This window comes from Saimiri boliviensis, chromosome 21 (genome assembly GCF_048565385.1).
Source record: "Saimiri boliviensis isolate mSaiBol1 chromosome 21, mSaiBol1.pri, whole genome shotgun sequence".
Classification (NCBI taxonomy): Eukaryota; Metazoa; Chordata; class Mammalia; order Primates; family Cebidae; genus Saimiri; species Saimiri boliviensis.
In genome coordinates, this window is record NC_133469.1 from 28,828,905 (window position 1) to 28,847,640 (window position 18,736).

At 48.0% G+C, this 18,736-nt stretch overlaps 1 protein-coding gene across 5 annotated transcripts in view; it reads left to right on the forward strand.

Annotated features, from left to right (window-relative positions):
* Nucleotides 1–18,736, forward strand: part of SEZ6L (seizure related 6 homolog like) — a 219,827-nt gene that overhangs the window by 157,766 nt on the left and 43,325 nt on the right. For all 5 annotated transcript variants that reach the window (XM_039462528.2, XM_039462529.2, XM_074391112.1 and 2 more), the window contains exon 10: nt 18,319–18,515. In XM_039462528.2, the coding sequence (XP_039318462.1) occupies nt 18,319–18,515 (197 nt within the window). The remainder of the gene's footprint in view (nt 1–18,318; nt 18,516–18,736) is intronic.

Consider the following 18,736-nt stretch of genomic DNA (forward strand, 5'->3'; position numbering starts at 1 on the left):
GTTCTGAGCACTGGACACCAAGCCAAGCAGTAAGTGATGGTGGAACTACAGGCAGGCTAGAATGGGGCCAATAAGGGGGGGCACCACCTTCCCCAGGGCAGCTGTCATGCATTGCACAAGGACAAGCAGCCAGCGTCATCCCGGAGCCTTAGGATTTGCAGTGACATCAAAATCGATTCAGTCCCAGTTTTAATCATCATGAACATGTGAGGACTGTCTTTTTTGTCACTGAGCAAGTTTCATTCGCTCCCACACATATTTATTGAGCATCCACTATGTAGCGGGCATTGAGCCTGGGCCCTGGCAGTGAGCAAGACAGATGCAGTCCTGGCCTTGGGGAGACATGTGGTAGGTCGACACAGCACCAGCAAGAGGAAACCCAGCACCCTGGGGTCCCAGATCGAGGGAAGGTGAGCCTGGCTGAGAACACGAGGGAGGAGCTTCATGAGAACATAAGAGTCTAAGTCAGTTGTTCTCAACCTGAGGCCATCTTGCCCCAGGGGACACTTGCCAACGTCTGGAGGCATTTCTGGTTGAGACCGTTGGAGGGTGGGGTGGAGGGCACCCCCAGCATTTAGTGGGGACAGGCCAGGGCTGCTGCTACACATCCTACAATGCACAGGACAGTCCCCACCACAAAGAATGAGCTGACCCAAAATATCAAGGGTGTTGAAGCAGAGAAACCCTGATCTACGCTAAGACCTGAAAGACAGAGAGAAGGTGGGCAGAGATGGAAGGGAACAGTGTTCCAGTCAAAAGGAACAGCATGTGCTAATAGAGGCAGGAAAGCACAGCTTCCTTCTTAATTGTCCATGATATTTAATATTTGCTGAACACTTAGGACATCCCAAGCATTTACATCCTGGACATCTTCACAACAAGCACATGCCTTGGTTTCTGTTATTATCTCCATTTTCCAGATGAGTAAACTGAGGCTCAGGGCGGTGGGAGAGTGCCTATGGTTGCACAGCTAGAAGCTGGCAGAGCCTAGACTTTAACCCCACTTGCCATGTCTCCAGAACCCTGCATGTCTAGAGTTCAAGGATGCATCCATGAGGCAGGACAGCCTGGCAGTGAGTGTGCAACTCAGCAGCGCCTTGAAGGCCGCATTAGGGAGTCCGGGCTTCCCCAAATTGGGCAGCAGGAAGAGAGTTTTAAGCACTTAAAGAGATTAAAGCTTTGCAGAAGGGAGCTGAGTCCTCTGGTCACCAGCCTGAGGCTCACGCCGACAAGCTTGGCACACGCTTGGCAGAGTGGCATCTGGACTTGGCACCTCCTCCCTCCCACAGAGGAAGTGAAAATAGCATCTCAACAGCCAGGGTTACGTGAGGCCCAAGAGCTGCTGGGTTTAATTTATCTTGCTTGGTTTTCCACTGACAGTTTTAGTAAACCAATTTGGGTTTGATAGTAAAAATAATTCCATCCTCCGGGCCCCTCAGCACTCCTAAGTGTTTGCAATTGTTATTTATCACATCGACGAGGGGGAGGGAGTTTGCGCTGCAGACCGAGCTGGGTAGGTGGCCCATAGTAGGCGCAGACTTAGCTGTCTGCTGAGTCATGAATGAGGACATAAGCCACATGTGCCAGGCGAGAGGGGATCTCTCTCCCTCTTTGTCTACTGGGCAGTCCGTTGATACCGTGGGCATGATGGTTCTAGTTAGTTACCATTTACTTAAAAACCTACTATGTGCTAGGTAGGCCCTAAGCTGCATCGTTTAGGTCTGTGAGCAATAATAAATGTGAACATTATTATGCAGAGATAATAATTACACAAATTAGAGCTAATGTGGGTAGAGATAATTACAGAAGTGTAATTACCCAAATTAGAGCTAATGTATGCCAAGCACATTGCATGGTATCTGGCACGTAGTTGGTGCTTCATAAATGGAGACTACTATTATCAGGAATCCTCAGATATGGCAGATATTATCATTACCACTTTATGGATTGGGTAATGACAGCACAGAGAGGTTATGTGGCTTCCTTGGGTCACACAGCTATAAAGATGGAGCACACCCCACAGCCTCCACTTCCACTGACTTGAACAGCTTTGGGGGCACCAGCTATGTGTCTCAGCAATGCAGCAATAATGCAGGAAAGCTCCCAGGCCTGTAGGGACTCAAAGTTCAGGAAGGGCCAGGGCACAGTGGCTCAGGCCTGTAAATCCAGCACTTTGGGAGGCCGAGGCAAGCAGGGCAGGAGGTCAGGAGTTCGAGACCAGCCTGGCCAACATGGTGAAACCCCATCTCTACTAAAAATACAAAAATTAGCCGGACATGGTGGCAGGCATCTGTAATACCAGCTACTTGGGAGGCTGAGGCAAGAGAATTGCTTCAACTCGGGGGGCAGAGGTTGCAGTGAGCCAAGATCGCACCACTGCAGTCCAGCCTGGGTGACAGAGTGAGACTCCATCTCAGGGGAAAAAAAAAAAAAGTTCAGGAAGGCACATAGACCCATAAACAGACAACCTGGCAAAATGTAAGCCAAGTGCTGTGTCTTGGAGGGTGGGCTGGGGAGGTAGAGGGGAACTAGGTTTATCTCCGTGAGCTATGGAAATGTCCCTGAAAAGGTGGCATCCAGGCAGACTCTTGAGGGGTGTCAGTTGCCCAGAGTTAATGAGAAAAGTGTTGTGAGCAAAGGATTCAAGCAGTGACAACAGTGACCCCTAGGCATGGAACGAACACGCTGAACCTCAGCAACAATTAGTACCATCTGCCCTGCACGGCTGGTGTCAGAGGAAAGAAGCTTGCATCAACCTGAGAGTCAGGAGCCCTCAGGCTAAACCTCCTTCACACCCCAAATGCCTCCCTCACCCACCATGTAGCCCTCCCAGCTCCATCAGAAATCTGCCTCTTACCCTAAAAACACAAGTGAACAGAAACGTTTAAATCCTAAGGGATTTCTCTTCTGTCTCTCACTCGTTCTCTGCCCCCCACACCCTCCCCAACTCTCAAAATAAATTATGGGAAGGAGAATGAGGGAACTCACACTGGCGAAGGCATTGTAGAATAGGAGGGGCCCCAGGTGGAGAGTAACTTAGCAAGTGTCACACAGCAAGAGAGGACCAGAAAGACAACCTGCATGTGGCCTCAGGAGCTCAGCTCAAGGGCCACCACCCTGAAGACACCCTGTGGCCAAGGAGACATAAAAGCATCTGGAGTCAAAAAAAAAGAGGCATGGAAGTCCTGATCCTGATGTTCAGCAGCTCTGTGGCCTCAGGCAGGTCGTTAAAGGTGGTGGTGCCTGCCCCACAGTGGGATAGTTTGTACACTCCATTCCCAGTGGCTGGCACAAAGTGCTTGATAAATATCTTTGAGTGAATGAGACAGTAAGGCTGGGCACAGTGGCTCATGCGTGTAATCCCAGCACTCTTGGAAGCTAAGGTGGGAGGATCGCTTGAGCTCAGGAGTTCAAGATCAGCCTGGGCAACAAAGCAAGACCCCGTCTCTACAAATAATTTTAAAAATAGCCAGGTGTAACATGGTGAAACCCTGTCTCTACTAAAAAAAACTAAACAAAACAAAAACACACACAAAAAACAACAACAACAAAAAATACTTAGCCGAGCATGGTGGCATGTGCCTGTAGTCCCAGCTACTCGGGAGGCTGAGGCAGGAGAATCACTCGAACCTGGGAGGCGGAGGTTGCAGTGAGCTGAGACGGCGCCACTGTACTCCAGCCTGGGAGACAGAGTGAGACTCCGTCTCAAAAAAAAAAAAAAAAAAAAAAAGAAAGAAAGAAAGAAAAATCAGCCAGGCATGTGGCATGCAGCTGTGCTGCCAGCTACTTGAGAGGCTGAGGTGGGAGGATCACCTGAGCTCAGGTGTTGAAACCAGCCGGGGCAACATAGTAAGACCCTGTTTCTAAAAAGAGAGAGAGACACACGTACAGAGAGAGAGAGAAAAAGAGAGAGAGAGAGAGAGAGAGAGAGAGAGAGACATAGAGAGAGAAAGAGAGAGAGAAGGTGGGTGGTAAATTAATTAAATAATGTAAAAATTAAAATAACATAAGGTCTCTGACACAGGGCAGGCAGATAGCCATAACTAATGCTCTTTTTACCCCTCCTGTGTGCCAGACATTATGCTAAATACTGGCACACATTATCTCATTGGTGATGATGTTGATGATGAAGACCAACATCTGACATGCATTGAATGCTTATACTATGCCAATCTTTAAGTGCTTTCTTCACTGATATTAACTCAAGACCAAAGCCAGTTTTTAACCACACAATAAATAGTAGCGAGTGCTCCACATGGGAGAAATTCCCAGCTCCATCTTACAGAAGAAGAAATTGAGGCTCAAAGAGCTCCTGGCTCCCTGTTTCCTGGGCTTCTACTGCAAACATACATCTATCTCTGGAGGAAAGAAGTCTCAACCAGGCTGCAGCGTGCCTTGCTTTGCTCCTCTGCAGAGTTCCCACCATTGCTCCCTGTTTATGAGCCCCAGCGCGGTTCTCTAACCAGAAAATAAAAGGACCTAATAACAAACCCAGATAACCATATGATTGATAGCTGCAGAAGAGTTCTCTTCGGCTGCTGCCAACCTGTTCTGTGCTAAGTTCAATCCAAGCCCTAAAAATTAAGTACCTTGTCCAGAGACACTTCAGTTCTTCAAACAGAGCTATAGCTGCTTTGGACTGTTAAGAATCCTTCCTGAGAGCGAGGCAAGGAGGAGGGAGATGCAAGAGTTGAGGACAACGTTAGCCCTGGGAGAGTAGATTTCCAGATATCAGCAAAAATCATGGGAGAAGTGACCACGACAAAAATAAAACTGGCTGAGCTCAGATCTTCTGGCCCATTAGCAAGAGGAGACAGGATTTCCCTGGAGCCAAAAGTCTGAAGGAATTAGAGAAGGAACAGAAAAGATCATACAGCTCAAATTCCATCATGTTGCAGAGGAGGAAATTGAGCCCAGAGATGGGAAGAGATTGCCCCAAGACCACTCTTCTCAGTCAGCTATTGCTGTATAACAAACCAGCCCAAACTCACTGGCATGAGACAGCAAGCGTACATTGCTGTTCATGAGTCAGCAGGTCAGCATGGTGCTTCCGGTCTCTGCTGGGCTTGCAGATGGGTCTATGGGCAGCCACAGGCCTTCTTCACGTATTTGGGGGTGGGTTGGCTGTTATGGTCTAGGTGGGCGTAGACTGGGATAGACGTAGACACAGCTCTCTGCTCCACGTGCCTCTCATCCTCCAATTGCTAGCTTGGGCTTTTTCCCATGGTGACTGGCCAGGGTTTCAGAAAAGGCAGGAGAAATATTCAAGGTCTCCTGAGCCCAGACTAGGAGGTGGCACAGCAGCACATCTGCCATATCCTATGGCCAGCCACAAAGCAAGGGCCACCCCAGAGGTATGGTACGGATACAGAGAGGGGCCGAGCTTTGGGACCACGTTTGCCCTCAAGCTACCACTACCACAGAAGAGTGGAGATTAGAACTCAGGTCTCCTGGTTCCAGCCCAAAGCTCCAAATGATATCACTGTGTACAATGATCCTATGAGATCTGAGCATCATTATCCCCATTTTACAGATGAGGAAACCAAGGCTCAGAGAGTCGAAGGAACTTGTGTAAAAGCCCACAGTTAGGAAGAATAAGAGACAAGATTTGCACCTAGGGCTTGGTGCCTGGCATATAGTAGGCTCAGAAAACGTTTCTTTCCCTACACGATGCTTTCAGCATGTGGGAGACACTCTGGAAAGATCTTAAATTCCTTCAGGGATAGGAAAAAGCCTTTGCCTACAGTAAGAGGTTTTGCGTTCTAGTCCCATTCTTTCATTTAGAAGCTGTGTGACCTTGGATAAAGTCATCCCACTTCTCTGGTCTTCTTTCATCTTTCAAATGAAGATAACAATGGTACCCAACTCTTCAAGCTCCTGAGGTGATGAAATGATACCATGTGCAGAAGCACTTGGCAAGGACTTGGTACATTACACATACTCGACAATTTAATTGGCAGCTGTGATGATGATTAAGCCCTTCCATGGCCCATGGTCCTGTGTACAAACTGAGCTCCTTTGCATAATCTCTCTCTCTCACACACACACACACACACTCTCTCTCTCTCACACACACACACACTCTCACACACCCTCTTACACATACTTCTCACATACACGCACACTCTCTTACACACTCATACACATGTGTGCGTGTGCACACACTCACACACTCACACATTCTCTCACACACTCACTCACACACGCACACACACTCATACACACGCACACACACTGTCTCTCACACACACACACACACACACACACACACACTGATTCCTCTGAGCTTGCAGTTTGAGTGTTACAGTAGGAATGAAGAGAATTCATTCACCGGTCCTACCCAGGTATCCTGCCTGACTGATTACCTTCCTCTTCCCCGCAATTTGCAGGGGATTGTGGTGGTAACTTGGAAACACAAGCACCAGGGGTAGGTCTCCCGCCGATACCTGCCTGTTTTCTGCCCCTCGGCCACACCACGCTCTTTTCACCTTCCTGATTGCAGGAGCCTACTTGGGAGGGGTCCTGCTCTCTACCTGGGCTGGGACATTGCCTTACCAGTGCACATGTATAAGCTCAAGGCATTCGAATGCAATTAGACCTGACATCTTAGGGAGACATGCCTGCTTGTTTTACAAGTCCCTGACATGCACTGTCCTCCCGCACTTAGTATTCAACACGTGTTCTTTGTAGGCACATCATGTGGCCAGAGTTGCATCCAATTATCAGAGGTCTGGAGATGACAGTCATCACTCACATGATTACTGTAGTGCCAAATACTCACGTGCCCTTACCCTGGTGCCAGGCTGTGTTCTGAGCACATTACCTCTCAGTTCACTCTCAAAGCAACCTAGGAGAGTCACACGTTTTGTTCTCCATGTTATAGATGAGGACGGGGACCCTCCTCTGAGGGGTAAAATGGCTCACCACTTAGACCCAGGAGTGCCCGCCTCACACCTCTCGTCACCCCTCAACCCTGCTTCACAGAATAGAACCGATTTCATCCTGGGCAGCCAGCCTCCCTTTGAGCAGGCAAGCAGTGTAGTCAGACCTGCCATGCAGACAGCACTCCCTGGAAGGCAGAGGCAGGTGGAGGTGGCAGGAAGCCAGGCCGGAGGCAGAGGGGTGGCAGCATTGACCTAGCATGGTCCAAGACCTGGGGAAGCCTGTGCACGCCCCTCTGGGGCCTTCCAGGGAGAGGCTGGGACAAGCCCTCCAAGTTTCAAAGGGTTCGTTTCTCCTGGAGGAGTTCCCACACCAGAGGGGGGTGGCTCCTGAGTGGAGTTTCCCAGGGGCATTCTGGCCGCCGGGATTGGCCACACCAAGGCTTTCTCCAGCAGAGGCCTTCAGGAATATGTGCCAGATGTGGGTGTGGAATGGCAGGAGGCGGCGACCCCAGCCACTGCCAGCTTCTGCTGGGAGAAGCTCTGTCACCTCTTCCTCCAGCAATGCAGAGCCCTGGCCCAACCGACCTGTGCCCATGTGCGGGTGTGTGTGTGTGGCAGCACACAGCACACACCCTAACACACACAGCACACACTACACAGACCACATGACACTGCACACAGCACACACCCCCACTCACACACCACACGCACCCCATGACCTACACACACCGCACACCCCCACTCACACACCACACACACACCACATGACCTAACCACACCACACACCCCCACTCACACAGCACACACCCTCCACACACACACCACACACACACCACATGACGCTACACACACCACACACCCCCATTCATACACCACACACACACCACACTACACACACCACATGACCTACACACACCACATACCCCCACTCACACAGCACACACCCTCCACACACACAACACACACCCCCCACTCACACACCACACACACGCTACACACACACACCACATGACACTAAACACACCACACACCACACATTACACACACCACACATCCCCACACACACACCACAACCCACACACCACACATGCCACACACATCACACAACTGTACACCCGCCACACACTACATCACACACACCACACACACAGATACATACCACACAGCACACACTGCCACACGCACACCACACATGCCACTGTACAGAACACACCCAAGCACCACACACCACACTGCCACACACACAGATCCGACCTCACCAGCTGATCACGCTTCCCTCAGGGTCGGCTCTCACACCCTGATGTAGACATCCCAAAATGTAGAGGGCCCTGGGCTCCACTCCATGTTTTATAAATTTGGAGAAGCCGAAGAAGCAATGTGGACAGAGCCACAGAGGAAATTCATGGAAGAGCCACAGATGCCATCTGGGGTCACCCCTAGGTCTGGAAAACTCAGGCCTCAGCAACCTATTTCTAAAGCCTTGTATCCCAGCATCAAGCCCTTACTTGCTGTTGAATGGGGCAATGGGGCAAGTGTGTGGATCCAGCCTTCTCAGCAGGGGAAAGGCCGGCAGTGGCTTGCTCATGGCCGTTGTTAACGGACTTTTTTACCATTTGTGGATTCTGAGATTTTCATCTCGGGAAACTGAGGCCCAGGCTGGGAAGTGACTTGTCCAGTCACAGGTCAGAAAGGTGGCAGCATGAGTGCCCCTTCCTGAGGTCTCGTCACCCCAGGATTTGTTCCCATGCTGCCCTTGCCCCTCAGTAGGGTGCACAGTACCTTCTAAATCGTTTTTGTAATAGAGAAAAAATCCTCTTGTAGCGGAACTCCTGGCACTCACTGTCCTTTACATCTCTCAACAAGATTATTCCCATTTCACAGGTGGGAACACTGAGGCTCAGAGAGGTTAAGCTGCTTCCTCGAGGCCCCCCAGCTAGAATTTGAACCTATTCTCTTAATGCTGCCTCCTGAGCTGCAGGTGAAACACCAGGTGAAACGCCGTCTTGGTAGGCAAAGCAGCCGGGAGCTGTTGGGTTTTCCAGGTCATGGCGCTGGGTGTAAAATGCCATCAGTGACCTTGCCAGAGCCTCTCCTGCTGCCCTCTGAGATGGCTCAGTCCAGGGACGTGGAAATGAGAAACCGCGTGAGCTACCGGTGGAGCCAGCCAAGAGGGAATCTCTTTCCTACTCTGTATCTCTTCGGGGATAAGAAGGAAATTGAGAAAAGAGAGAGAGGAGGAGGAGATGGAGAAAAGGAAGGAAAGAAGAAAGGTGGTGGAAACTGGGATCACCGCTGAAGTTAGGGCTGAGTCTCATTCAGGCTGAAAACTCCCCATCTGCAGCTCTCAGTCCCGGCTGCCCCGGGGAGCCCCTGGGAATGGGGGTTTTAATGGACACTGGTGCCCAGTCTCCACCCCTAGATGGCCTGATCGGTCTGGGGTGTAGACTGGAATCAGGAGTTTTTAAACCTCCCCAGGGATTCTGATGTGCAGGCAGGAATGAGAACCGCAGGGTAGTGGGTTCAAAGCTGGAGTGGACAAGCAATTTGGTGGATATTTTCGGAGAGAGAAAGGTGGGAAGAGAGGGTGGAAGGAAAGAAAGAAAAAAGAAGAGAATAAGAAAACTCCGGCCAGACAGGGTGGCTCATGTCTGTAATCCCAGCACTTTGGGAGGCCAAGGTGGGTGGATCACCTGAGGTCAGGAGTTCAAGACCAGCCTGGTCAACATGGTGAAACCCTGTCTCTACTAAAACTACTGAAATTAGCCAAGTGTGGTGTCAAATGCCTGTAGACCCAGCTACTTGGGAGGCTAAGGCAGGGCAATGGCCTGAACTGGGGAGGTGGAGGTTGCAGTGAGCCAAGATCGCACCTTTGCACTCCAGCCTGGATGACAGAGCGAAACACCGTCTCAAAAAAAAAAAAAAAGAAAGAAAGAAAGAAAACATATCAGTTGTTTGTGTTTTAAGGTGTCCTACTAGGGAGCCAAAGATACTAGTTTTCTATGTCATCCCTGGAGCTGACATGGTTTCTTGTCCTGTCTGCTATTTTATCAAATTAAATTGAAACCAAATTTCATTGGGTTTCACTGGGCCAAGGGCCCCTCGGAGATTACTTGGTGCTAAGAAGTTTCTGGCAAGGTTGTGTTGCATCTGAAAGGAGCAGAGAGGCCTTAGGATCTGGGCCTTTGGGGCTCAGTTTACTCCTCTGTAAAATGGGATTCATAATGTTTTTTTCTCTGACCACTTGACTGTGTGGGTGAGGGGATCAGAGGAGAAAATAGATATACAAGAACTTTAAGCATGTCCCTTCTAAGGCCTTCAGAATAAACTATAAATATTTTATCAAAGTTTTATTGCATACAACTGCATTTACGGCTTTTGATTCTCGTTTTTCCTTTATGTGGATCCTGTGATTTATTTCATCACTATCTCCACTGTTCCATAAAGCTCTTGACTGAAGGGCAAGATAGTGTTTTCTTAGAAAAGTCATTTAATGCCCTGGAGCCTCAGTTTCCTCACCTGGAAAATGGACATAAATTCACCATCATTCCATCATTTAAACGACCTTTATTTCACCTGTGCCAAGCCCCGTGTGGGCTCCATGTGCCTTCAGGGAGCCGACACAGGCAGATGAAGGTTGGGGATTTGTTGCTCGGGCTTCTGTTGAGATTCTGGCCCTGCTGTATAACCAGCTGCCTGAGCTTGAGCGTGCTTCCTCACCTGCGGGTGCTTCTGTTGGGTTATCTGTGAAATGGGTGTGAATAGTCGTACTTACAGGGTTAGTCTGAGGATAAAATGAAATGCTGCATGTAAAATGCTTTGAAAAGCATTTGAAGGCCGGGCGTGGTGGCTCACGACTGTAATCCCAGCACTTTGGGAGGCCAAGGCAGGTGGATCACGAGGTCGAGAGTCAAGACCGTCCTGGTCAACAAGGTGAAACTAAAAATACAGTTTTAGATGTCTCTACTAAAAATACAAAAATTAGCTGGGCATGGTGGCGCGTGCCTGTAATCCCAGCACTTTGGGAGGCCGAGGCGGGTGGATCACGAGGTCGAGAGATCGAGACCATCCTGGTCAACATGGTGAAACCCCGTCTCTATTAAAAATACAAAAAAAAAAAAAAATTAGCTGGGCATGGTGGCTCGTGCCTGTAATCCCAGCTCCTCAGGAGGCTGAGGCAGGAGAATTGCCTGAACCCAGGAGGCGGAGGTTGCGGTGAGCCGAGATCGCGCCATTGCACTCCAGCCTGGGTAACAAGAGCGAAACTCTGTCTTAAAAAAAAAAAAAAGGAAAGCACTTGAAAACCTTAGCTAATGATTACATACCTGTAAATACAGAAGGCACAGAAGGATCACGAGGAATAGTAAGGTGTAGTCCAGCAGAGAAGAGAGAAGAGGGCTTTCCAGGTAGAGAGACTGGCATGAGCTAAGGCATCAAAAATGGAGGCTTTGAAGGGTCTAGCGACTGCAAGAGGCTTAGTGTACTGGATGTTAGAGACAGCAAGAGATGGGCTGAGACCCACCTGTGGATTTCTGGGAGGTGACGCTGAGAAGCTGGGCTTTAGTCTGTGGGCTAATTTTTGCAGTTTCCACAATCCAGTTCTGTGACCAGCCACTTCTTTCTGTTGCCGTTTCGTTTTCGTGAAACTGCCATGTAAATTGGCTTGCCTTTTTCACTTGCTTTTATTTGCCAACCAAAATAATGTTCGCGAAATTAGAAGCTTGATGCGCAAACCATGTATGTATATATTTTTCTAATTTGTATAATTTTTCCAATCTGCATTTAAAGAAATGCATAAACAGTAGACATTGTAAAGTAGGTTTGCCTACCTAAAATCGTCCTGTGAATGAGGCTCGAAAAAGCCTTTTAAAGGCAAGATTTCTAAGCCAAGGGTCAAACGTTTGTTTAGAAAGGAATAAGGAAAAGAAAGGTGGCTTGCTCACCATGTCTTTCTACGCCCTCTCTGGAATATTGACTGTAGCTCAATGGTTACCAACCTCACCTTCCACCATCTCCCCACATCCAGGCTCCTGACTGGTTGGGGTAAGACGGGCACCTGCCGGGGAAGTCAGCCCAGTCCATGCTTAGGCATACACTGTCCTCTGCTGGTGAGGAGCAGGATTACATAACCAGAGAGGGGTTCGCTGATCTGTGTCAGATTCCCATTTGCATTCAGTCCTCACCTCTTCCACTCTCTAGACCCCAGTGAAACCAAGGATGGTCCCTTAGGCTGTTTTTATCCTTTTTGAACAGATACTACATTCACATGATTCAAAATTCAAAGGTACCAAAAAGGACTGCTGTGAAAATTGAGTTTCCCGTCCTCCCACAGCAAACAGCCCCGTCTCTGGCTCTCCTCCCTAAGGGCAATTACTTTCTTATGTATCTTATGTATCTTTCTGCAGATCTTTCTAAATATTTCAAAAACTATCACAGAAACCTCTTATCTATCAAAATTAAGCCACCCAGACTAAGGAATCAGATTAACGCTGATTTTATTGCAAACTCTTGTTATACCTGATGAATAATAACCATGAACAAAACACAAAGAACACTGGTTACCGATAAATGTAAAATGTTGGGGAGACAAAATCTTTTTAAAACAAGAAGTCTGGGCTCAAGCCTGTATCCCAGCTCTTTGGGAGACCAAGGTGGGCAGATCACCTGAGGTCAGAAGTTCGATCAATATAGTGAAACCCTGTCTCCACTAAAAACACAAAAATTAGCCAGGCATGGTGGCGCATGCCTTCAATCCCAGCTATTTGGGAGGCTGAGGCAGGAGAATCACTTGAACCCAAGGGACAGAGGTAGCAGTGAGCTGAGATCGCACCATTGCACTCCAGCTTGGGCAACAGAGCAAGACTCCGTCTCAAAAAAAAAAAAAAAAAAAAGTCTGTAATACAAAATCACAGCTAGATAGGAGGAATAAGTTCTAGTGTTCTATAATACCGTAGGGTTACAATAGTTAACAATAATTTGTTGTATATTTTCAGAGAGCTGGAAGAGAGGAATTTCAAGGTTCCCAACACAAAGAAATGATTGTCTGAGGTGATCGATTTGCTAACTACCCTAAATGGATTAGTACACATTTTGCACATGTAAGAAGATAGTACTTTGTACTCCATAAATGTATACAAGTTTGTGTTAATTAAAAACTAATAATAAATAAATTGGAAGCATTTTTTAATAAAGGAAAAAATAGGAAGCTCATAGAAAGAAGAAAGATTACCTTGCTTGGGGAAAAAAGTTGGAAATCACAGGTTTAATAAAACAAACATTAGCAATCATGTCATAAGAACCCAACAAGCACGCCAGGATTGGAGAGACAGAAAGGGATGTTCTCATTCCACATATCTTTTTTTCTTTATTTTTTGAGACAGCCCAGGCTGGAGTGCATGATCTCGGCTCTCTGCAACCTCTGTTTCCCAGGTTCAAGCAATTCTCCTGCCTCAGCCTCCCAAGTACCTGGGACTACAGGCGCACGCCACCACACCCAGCTTATTTTTGTATTTTTTGTAGAGATGGAGTTTCACCATGTTGGCCAAGCTGGTCTTGAACTCCTGACCTCAGGTGATCCACCTACCTCAGCCTCCCAAAGTGCTGGGGTTACAGGCGTGAGCCACCACACCCAGTGCCTATATGTATATATTTTTGAGACAACATCTCACTCTGTTACCCATGCTGGAGTACAGTGGTGCAATCAAAGCTCACTGCAGCCTTGACCTCCAGGGCTCAAGTGATCTTCCCACCTCAGCCTCCCGAGTAGCTGGGACCACAGATATGTGCCACCATGCCCTGCTAACGTTTTTATTTTTTATAGAGATGGGGGTCTCACTATGTTGCCCAGACTGGTCTTGAACTCTTGAACTCAAGTGATCCTCCTGCCTTGGCCCCCCAAAGCGCTGGGATTACAAGCATGAACCACCACGCCCAGCTATTCTGAAGATTTTATTTGTGATTTCTTAATCATGTTTTCCGATACAAGACTCATTTGGGACACACTTCTTGAAAATGTGTATATGTGGCTTTCATGAGATGTTGTACAAAATAGTGGTTCAGATCTCAACCTTTGGTTTGAGTCTTGATCTTCTGGGTTGAGCCTGTTTTCTTATCTGTAAAATGGAGTGTCTTACTTTGTGAGGTCGTTTGAATGCTTGATATTTGGCAGACAGCACTGTTGTTATTCAAAAGCTAAATGTGGCTCCTGGGAAATCCTTTCGCAGCCATCCAATGGGACCGGTGTTTTCACTGCCCCGAGAAAGGGAGGAGTTAAAGGAAGTAGCCAGAAGCGGGAACGCTGAATGGCGTCTCCACAAATGGCTGCTCAGGCCCATGAAGGGGCTGCAGAATGTGCCCAGAGCAGGGTCGAGGTGGGGGCGGAGAGGAAGCTAGACAAGCGGGACAAGCCAGCGGGTTTGGCTTTGGAGTGGCCTCTCAGGCATGCAGGGGTGTCAGGTGGCATTGGACTTGATTCTGGTGACCGAAACATCCCAGAAGGATAAAAGGCATGGCCAACAAGGAGCCCTAGAGGCAGGCAGGGCAGAAATCCCTTAGCGCAGCCTCCGTGTGATGCCAAAGTTGTTTTCAACTTAACCCCTAGGGAGCAAGTGCTGAAAGCAGCCAGGTGCTGGCTGATAGAGTCCCCTTCCCGAGGCTGGCGCAGGGAAGAGTCAGAGCCTTGAAACTAGGGTTAAAAGTCTGCACTCCAAGCCATGGAATACTTTTCACCGTGTACCCATAATGGCTTCCTACTGCAAACCCCGTCCACCTGTTCAGCCTCGTTCTGATGCCACCTGGGCGGGTCGGAAGTGCTGGGGACTCAACACATCCGGTAGCAGCCCTCAGTCATAAAGGATGGAAACTGGAGGATAAATGCCCCAGCTCCTTCTCCCTATAGGTGCGTTCTGCACCATCCCTAAAGTTCCTGCAGGACTGAACCCAAAACGCACAGTGAAACCATCTCACCAATGCACGCTTCATTGAGTCCTTCCTTTGCTGATGTCTCATTTCCCCACCAGTGCTGCCTGGGATGGCCTCCCAGACAAACTAGACTTCAAAAGTCACTCGTATCTTTGCTTGATCTCTGCACCTGGAGAATCCAAATGCAATCAACAGCCGAGCATCTCTCTCTAGAAAGTGGGAACGTATCGAACCATTGTCTCGTTCTCAGCTTAGGGGGGCATGGCTAAAATTTCAGGACAACAGGGAAAATTGCGTTTATAGTTTGTGGCACGCCATTTACAGTGGGCATTCATATCAGTCGTGGTTTCTCAAGCTTCGTCCTACTGACGTTTTGGACTAGATACTTCTTTGGGGTGAGGGGATCTCTTGTGCACTGTAGTATGCTTAACAGCGTCCCTGGTCTCCACTCACTTGTGGTTCCCAGCTCATTAGGAAAAATATGTTTCCAGACACTGCCAAATGCCACCTGGGGGGGAAACTGCCCCTAGTTGACAACCACTGACATAAATCATCTGACGTCATTTGGGCATAGATAGAAATCCAAAGGATGATGGCGGCGCTGGTGATGATGACCACAGTGATGATGGCAACAGTGACGATGGTGTACCAACAATGAAAGTGGAATGTAACAACATAACATTCAAGCGACATCACCACCCTTGCTCAGGTGCTCACGGTGAACCTGGAATTTGAATCCTGGAATCTTTCTGCCTGCCTCACCTCATCCTCAGAGCTCATGACGTAGACGAGGAGTATTAAGCCTGATTCGCAGACAAGAAATTTCAGAAAAACCACATGCCCTCCATGGAAGTGGCAAAGCTGAGAATCAAACCCAGGCCTTCTGATTTCCAAGCCAGTGTGCTCTTCCCGACACACCGCTTCATTCCATCTTACGGAAGACAAAGCGTTGTGGTGTGGTTTTAAAATGAAAGTTATTTGTACCTTTGAAGATGCTGCTTCTGCATTTTGGTCATTGAAGTGAAAGATAGACTAACGCCAAGATGCACCTTGTCTGTAAACTACTGTTACCCGCAGATCGGCTGTGAAGTCGGCTTAAGGAATCTATCTGCCATCTACCACATTTCACACTGGTCTAATCCAGCACTTTCTTGAACAATTGATGTTTTCATGGTCCTTAGAGCTAAAGAGGCCCTTCCCTACCATAGATCCAAAGCTGACATCAGTCCCACTATTTTTGCTGTCAAGTAGACTCTCTGGTGGGCTCTTTCATACCTTAGCATTTATTGAGCACCTACTGTGTGCAAGAAAAGGTGGCAACTCCAGAATTTCAATATAGCAGGGGTCTAGAGGCTTCAATCTAGTTAAAAACTGGGAGTAGGAGGAGTCTGGGAGTTTCATCTTGAAGCTATGTGGGCAAAACAAGCAGATAGCTTTTCTTTGAAGAAGATGTGTTGAGAGTGGCAAAGAGGAAACTAATGAAAATCGTGGGGGCAATCAAAATCTCCCTAAGCCACCCCTTGGAGCAACTTTACACGAGGAACTGTGAGAGGCATGATGGAAGATATTGGGGTGAATAAAAATACAATCCCTGCCTCCCAGAAGCAAACTTTCAACACTTTTCTTTGTGTTTCTGTGGTTTTGTCCTGACCACCTGAAACACCAACGTAGGTTCATAGCCAACTCGCCTCCCTACTCCCAGACTAGCAGCGAACACTGACCACTGTTGGCCATTGGATGAAGCTATCAGCAGGGAGGGCCGCTGTCAGTCTGCGTCAGTTTCAGGAACTCTGCTCAGGGCCGTTTCCTGGAATACTGCTCCTCCAGCATTGAATTGCTCAGTCATGCAGTTCCTGTATAAAAGCCGTCAGTGTCTCCCGATCGCCTGCAGGATGATGTCCAAATGTCTAAGTTTGGCTCTTTAAGCCCTTCCTGGTCTAATCCCTGCAGAGCTCTGCGGCTCCTATGACTATCCCCATGCCCCAGGCACACTGACCACTGGGCAAATTCCTTCAGGAACCACGGCCCTCCCCCTTTCCTCCCTCTGCCTTCTCCCCACCATTTATTGTTTTGTTTTGTGAAACGGGTTCTCGCTCTGTTGTCCAGGCTGGAGTACAGTGGCACAATCATAGCTTACTATAGCCTCAGACTCCTGGGCTCAAGCGATCCTCCTGCCTCAGCCTCCCAAGAAGCTAGGACTATAGAGGTACACCGCCATGCTGGAATCATCGTTTTTCATTCTTTTGTCTCTCTTTGTTGCCCAGAATGCTGTTGAACTCCTGACCTCAAGCTGGCCTCCCACCTCAGCCTCCAAAAGTGCTGGGATTACAGGTTTAAGCCACTGCAACTGAGCCCATACTCTCTGTTTATCTGCCTCGAGGTCCCCTACTTTTTCTTGAGGTTTCAGACCAAGAAGCATGACCTACTCCAGGAAGGCTTCCATGATGTCCCCAATCTGAATTTGTCTTACTCTTTCTGTCCTTGCTTTGATCGTAACTCCTGCCACAATCCCTGGCTTACAAATCTAGATAGATCACTACCCTGGGACGCTTCTGAGTGCAGCACAGTGCCTGGCTCACAGTAGATGCTTAAAAAAAAAGTTGGGAAGGAGACAAGAAAATGAGAAAGACGAAAGAGAGAGAGAGAGAGAGAGAGAGAGAGAGAGAGAGAGAGAGAGAGAGAGAGAAGACAGAGAGGGAAAGAAAAAGAAAGAAAAGAAAAGAATGTGCATTTATATCTGTCCATGATCGATGAAGCCAAAGGTGAATTATCTGGCATTCTTTCAATCAGAAATCAATTTTATCTGGCATGTCTAAGAGGGCACACGTTTCTGTGGTATATTAAAGTGATTTCTGTATTATTGACTGTCCATTGTGGTTTAATTATTTAGTGTCAAGGTACTTTCTTGCACTGCAGTCTTTGAAAATGTGTCATCCTTTAATGATCTGAATGGTGATAGGTTTGAGCATATCTCATAAATAAGGTGCCTCCATCCCACCCTCTGTCCTACCCCTTAAACACCATGGATAACTCGGTTGACTTTGAGAAATTTGCCCCATGATAAATGGAAAGATCACTTCACCTTATATGAAAATGTAAGTTGTAATTAGCAAGCTGTCAGCATGTTCAGCATTGAAGAATGAAAGACATCGGTCACAGCCCCGGCCTGCAGCCTGGTGCTACACAGTGTTGTCACCTAAGAAATGGTTGCTGATAATGGGAGTTCTGAAGGTGATTCTTCTTACAACGCAGCGTTTGACTTTGCAATGAGTCCCGTGCAAGCAGGACCATTGCATCAATGTGTCTTCAAAAACCCAGTTCACTTACAAACCTCTGTGTCACGTTTGCAGTCTATGCACCAATCTTACCTCCAGCCTGGGGGTAAGACACATAGTCTGGGGCCTGACACATAGTCTGCCTTAAGAAACTGTGGATTGCCTGAAAAAGTTAATCAAGGGTTTATTGAATACCCGTAGTCTGTTTCACATGACTCTCCCTCTTCTCTCTGCCCTCCAAGCCTGAATCTGAGCAACAGTGACATCTTAACCATCTACGATGGTGACGAAGTCATGCCCCACATCTTGGGACAGTACCTTGGGAACAGTGGCCCCCAGAAGCTGTACTCCTCCACGCCAGACCTGACCATCCAGTTCCACTCGGACCCTGCTGGCCTCATCTTTGGAAAGGGCCAGGGATTTATCATGAACTACATAGGTAGGTGTCTCATCTGGTCCATTTATTTTTTCTTTGTGTTTAGATGCATGCTAAGGTGGTTTCCTCTAGGAGGTTTGAAGGTTTCGTTCTACACTGATTTTTCATATATATATATATATATATATATATATATATATATATATATATTGCATTTATGTTTTGGGGTACATGTGAACATGCAAGATTGTTGCATAGGTACACACATGGCGGTGTGATTTGCT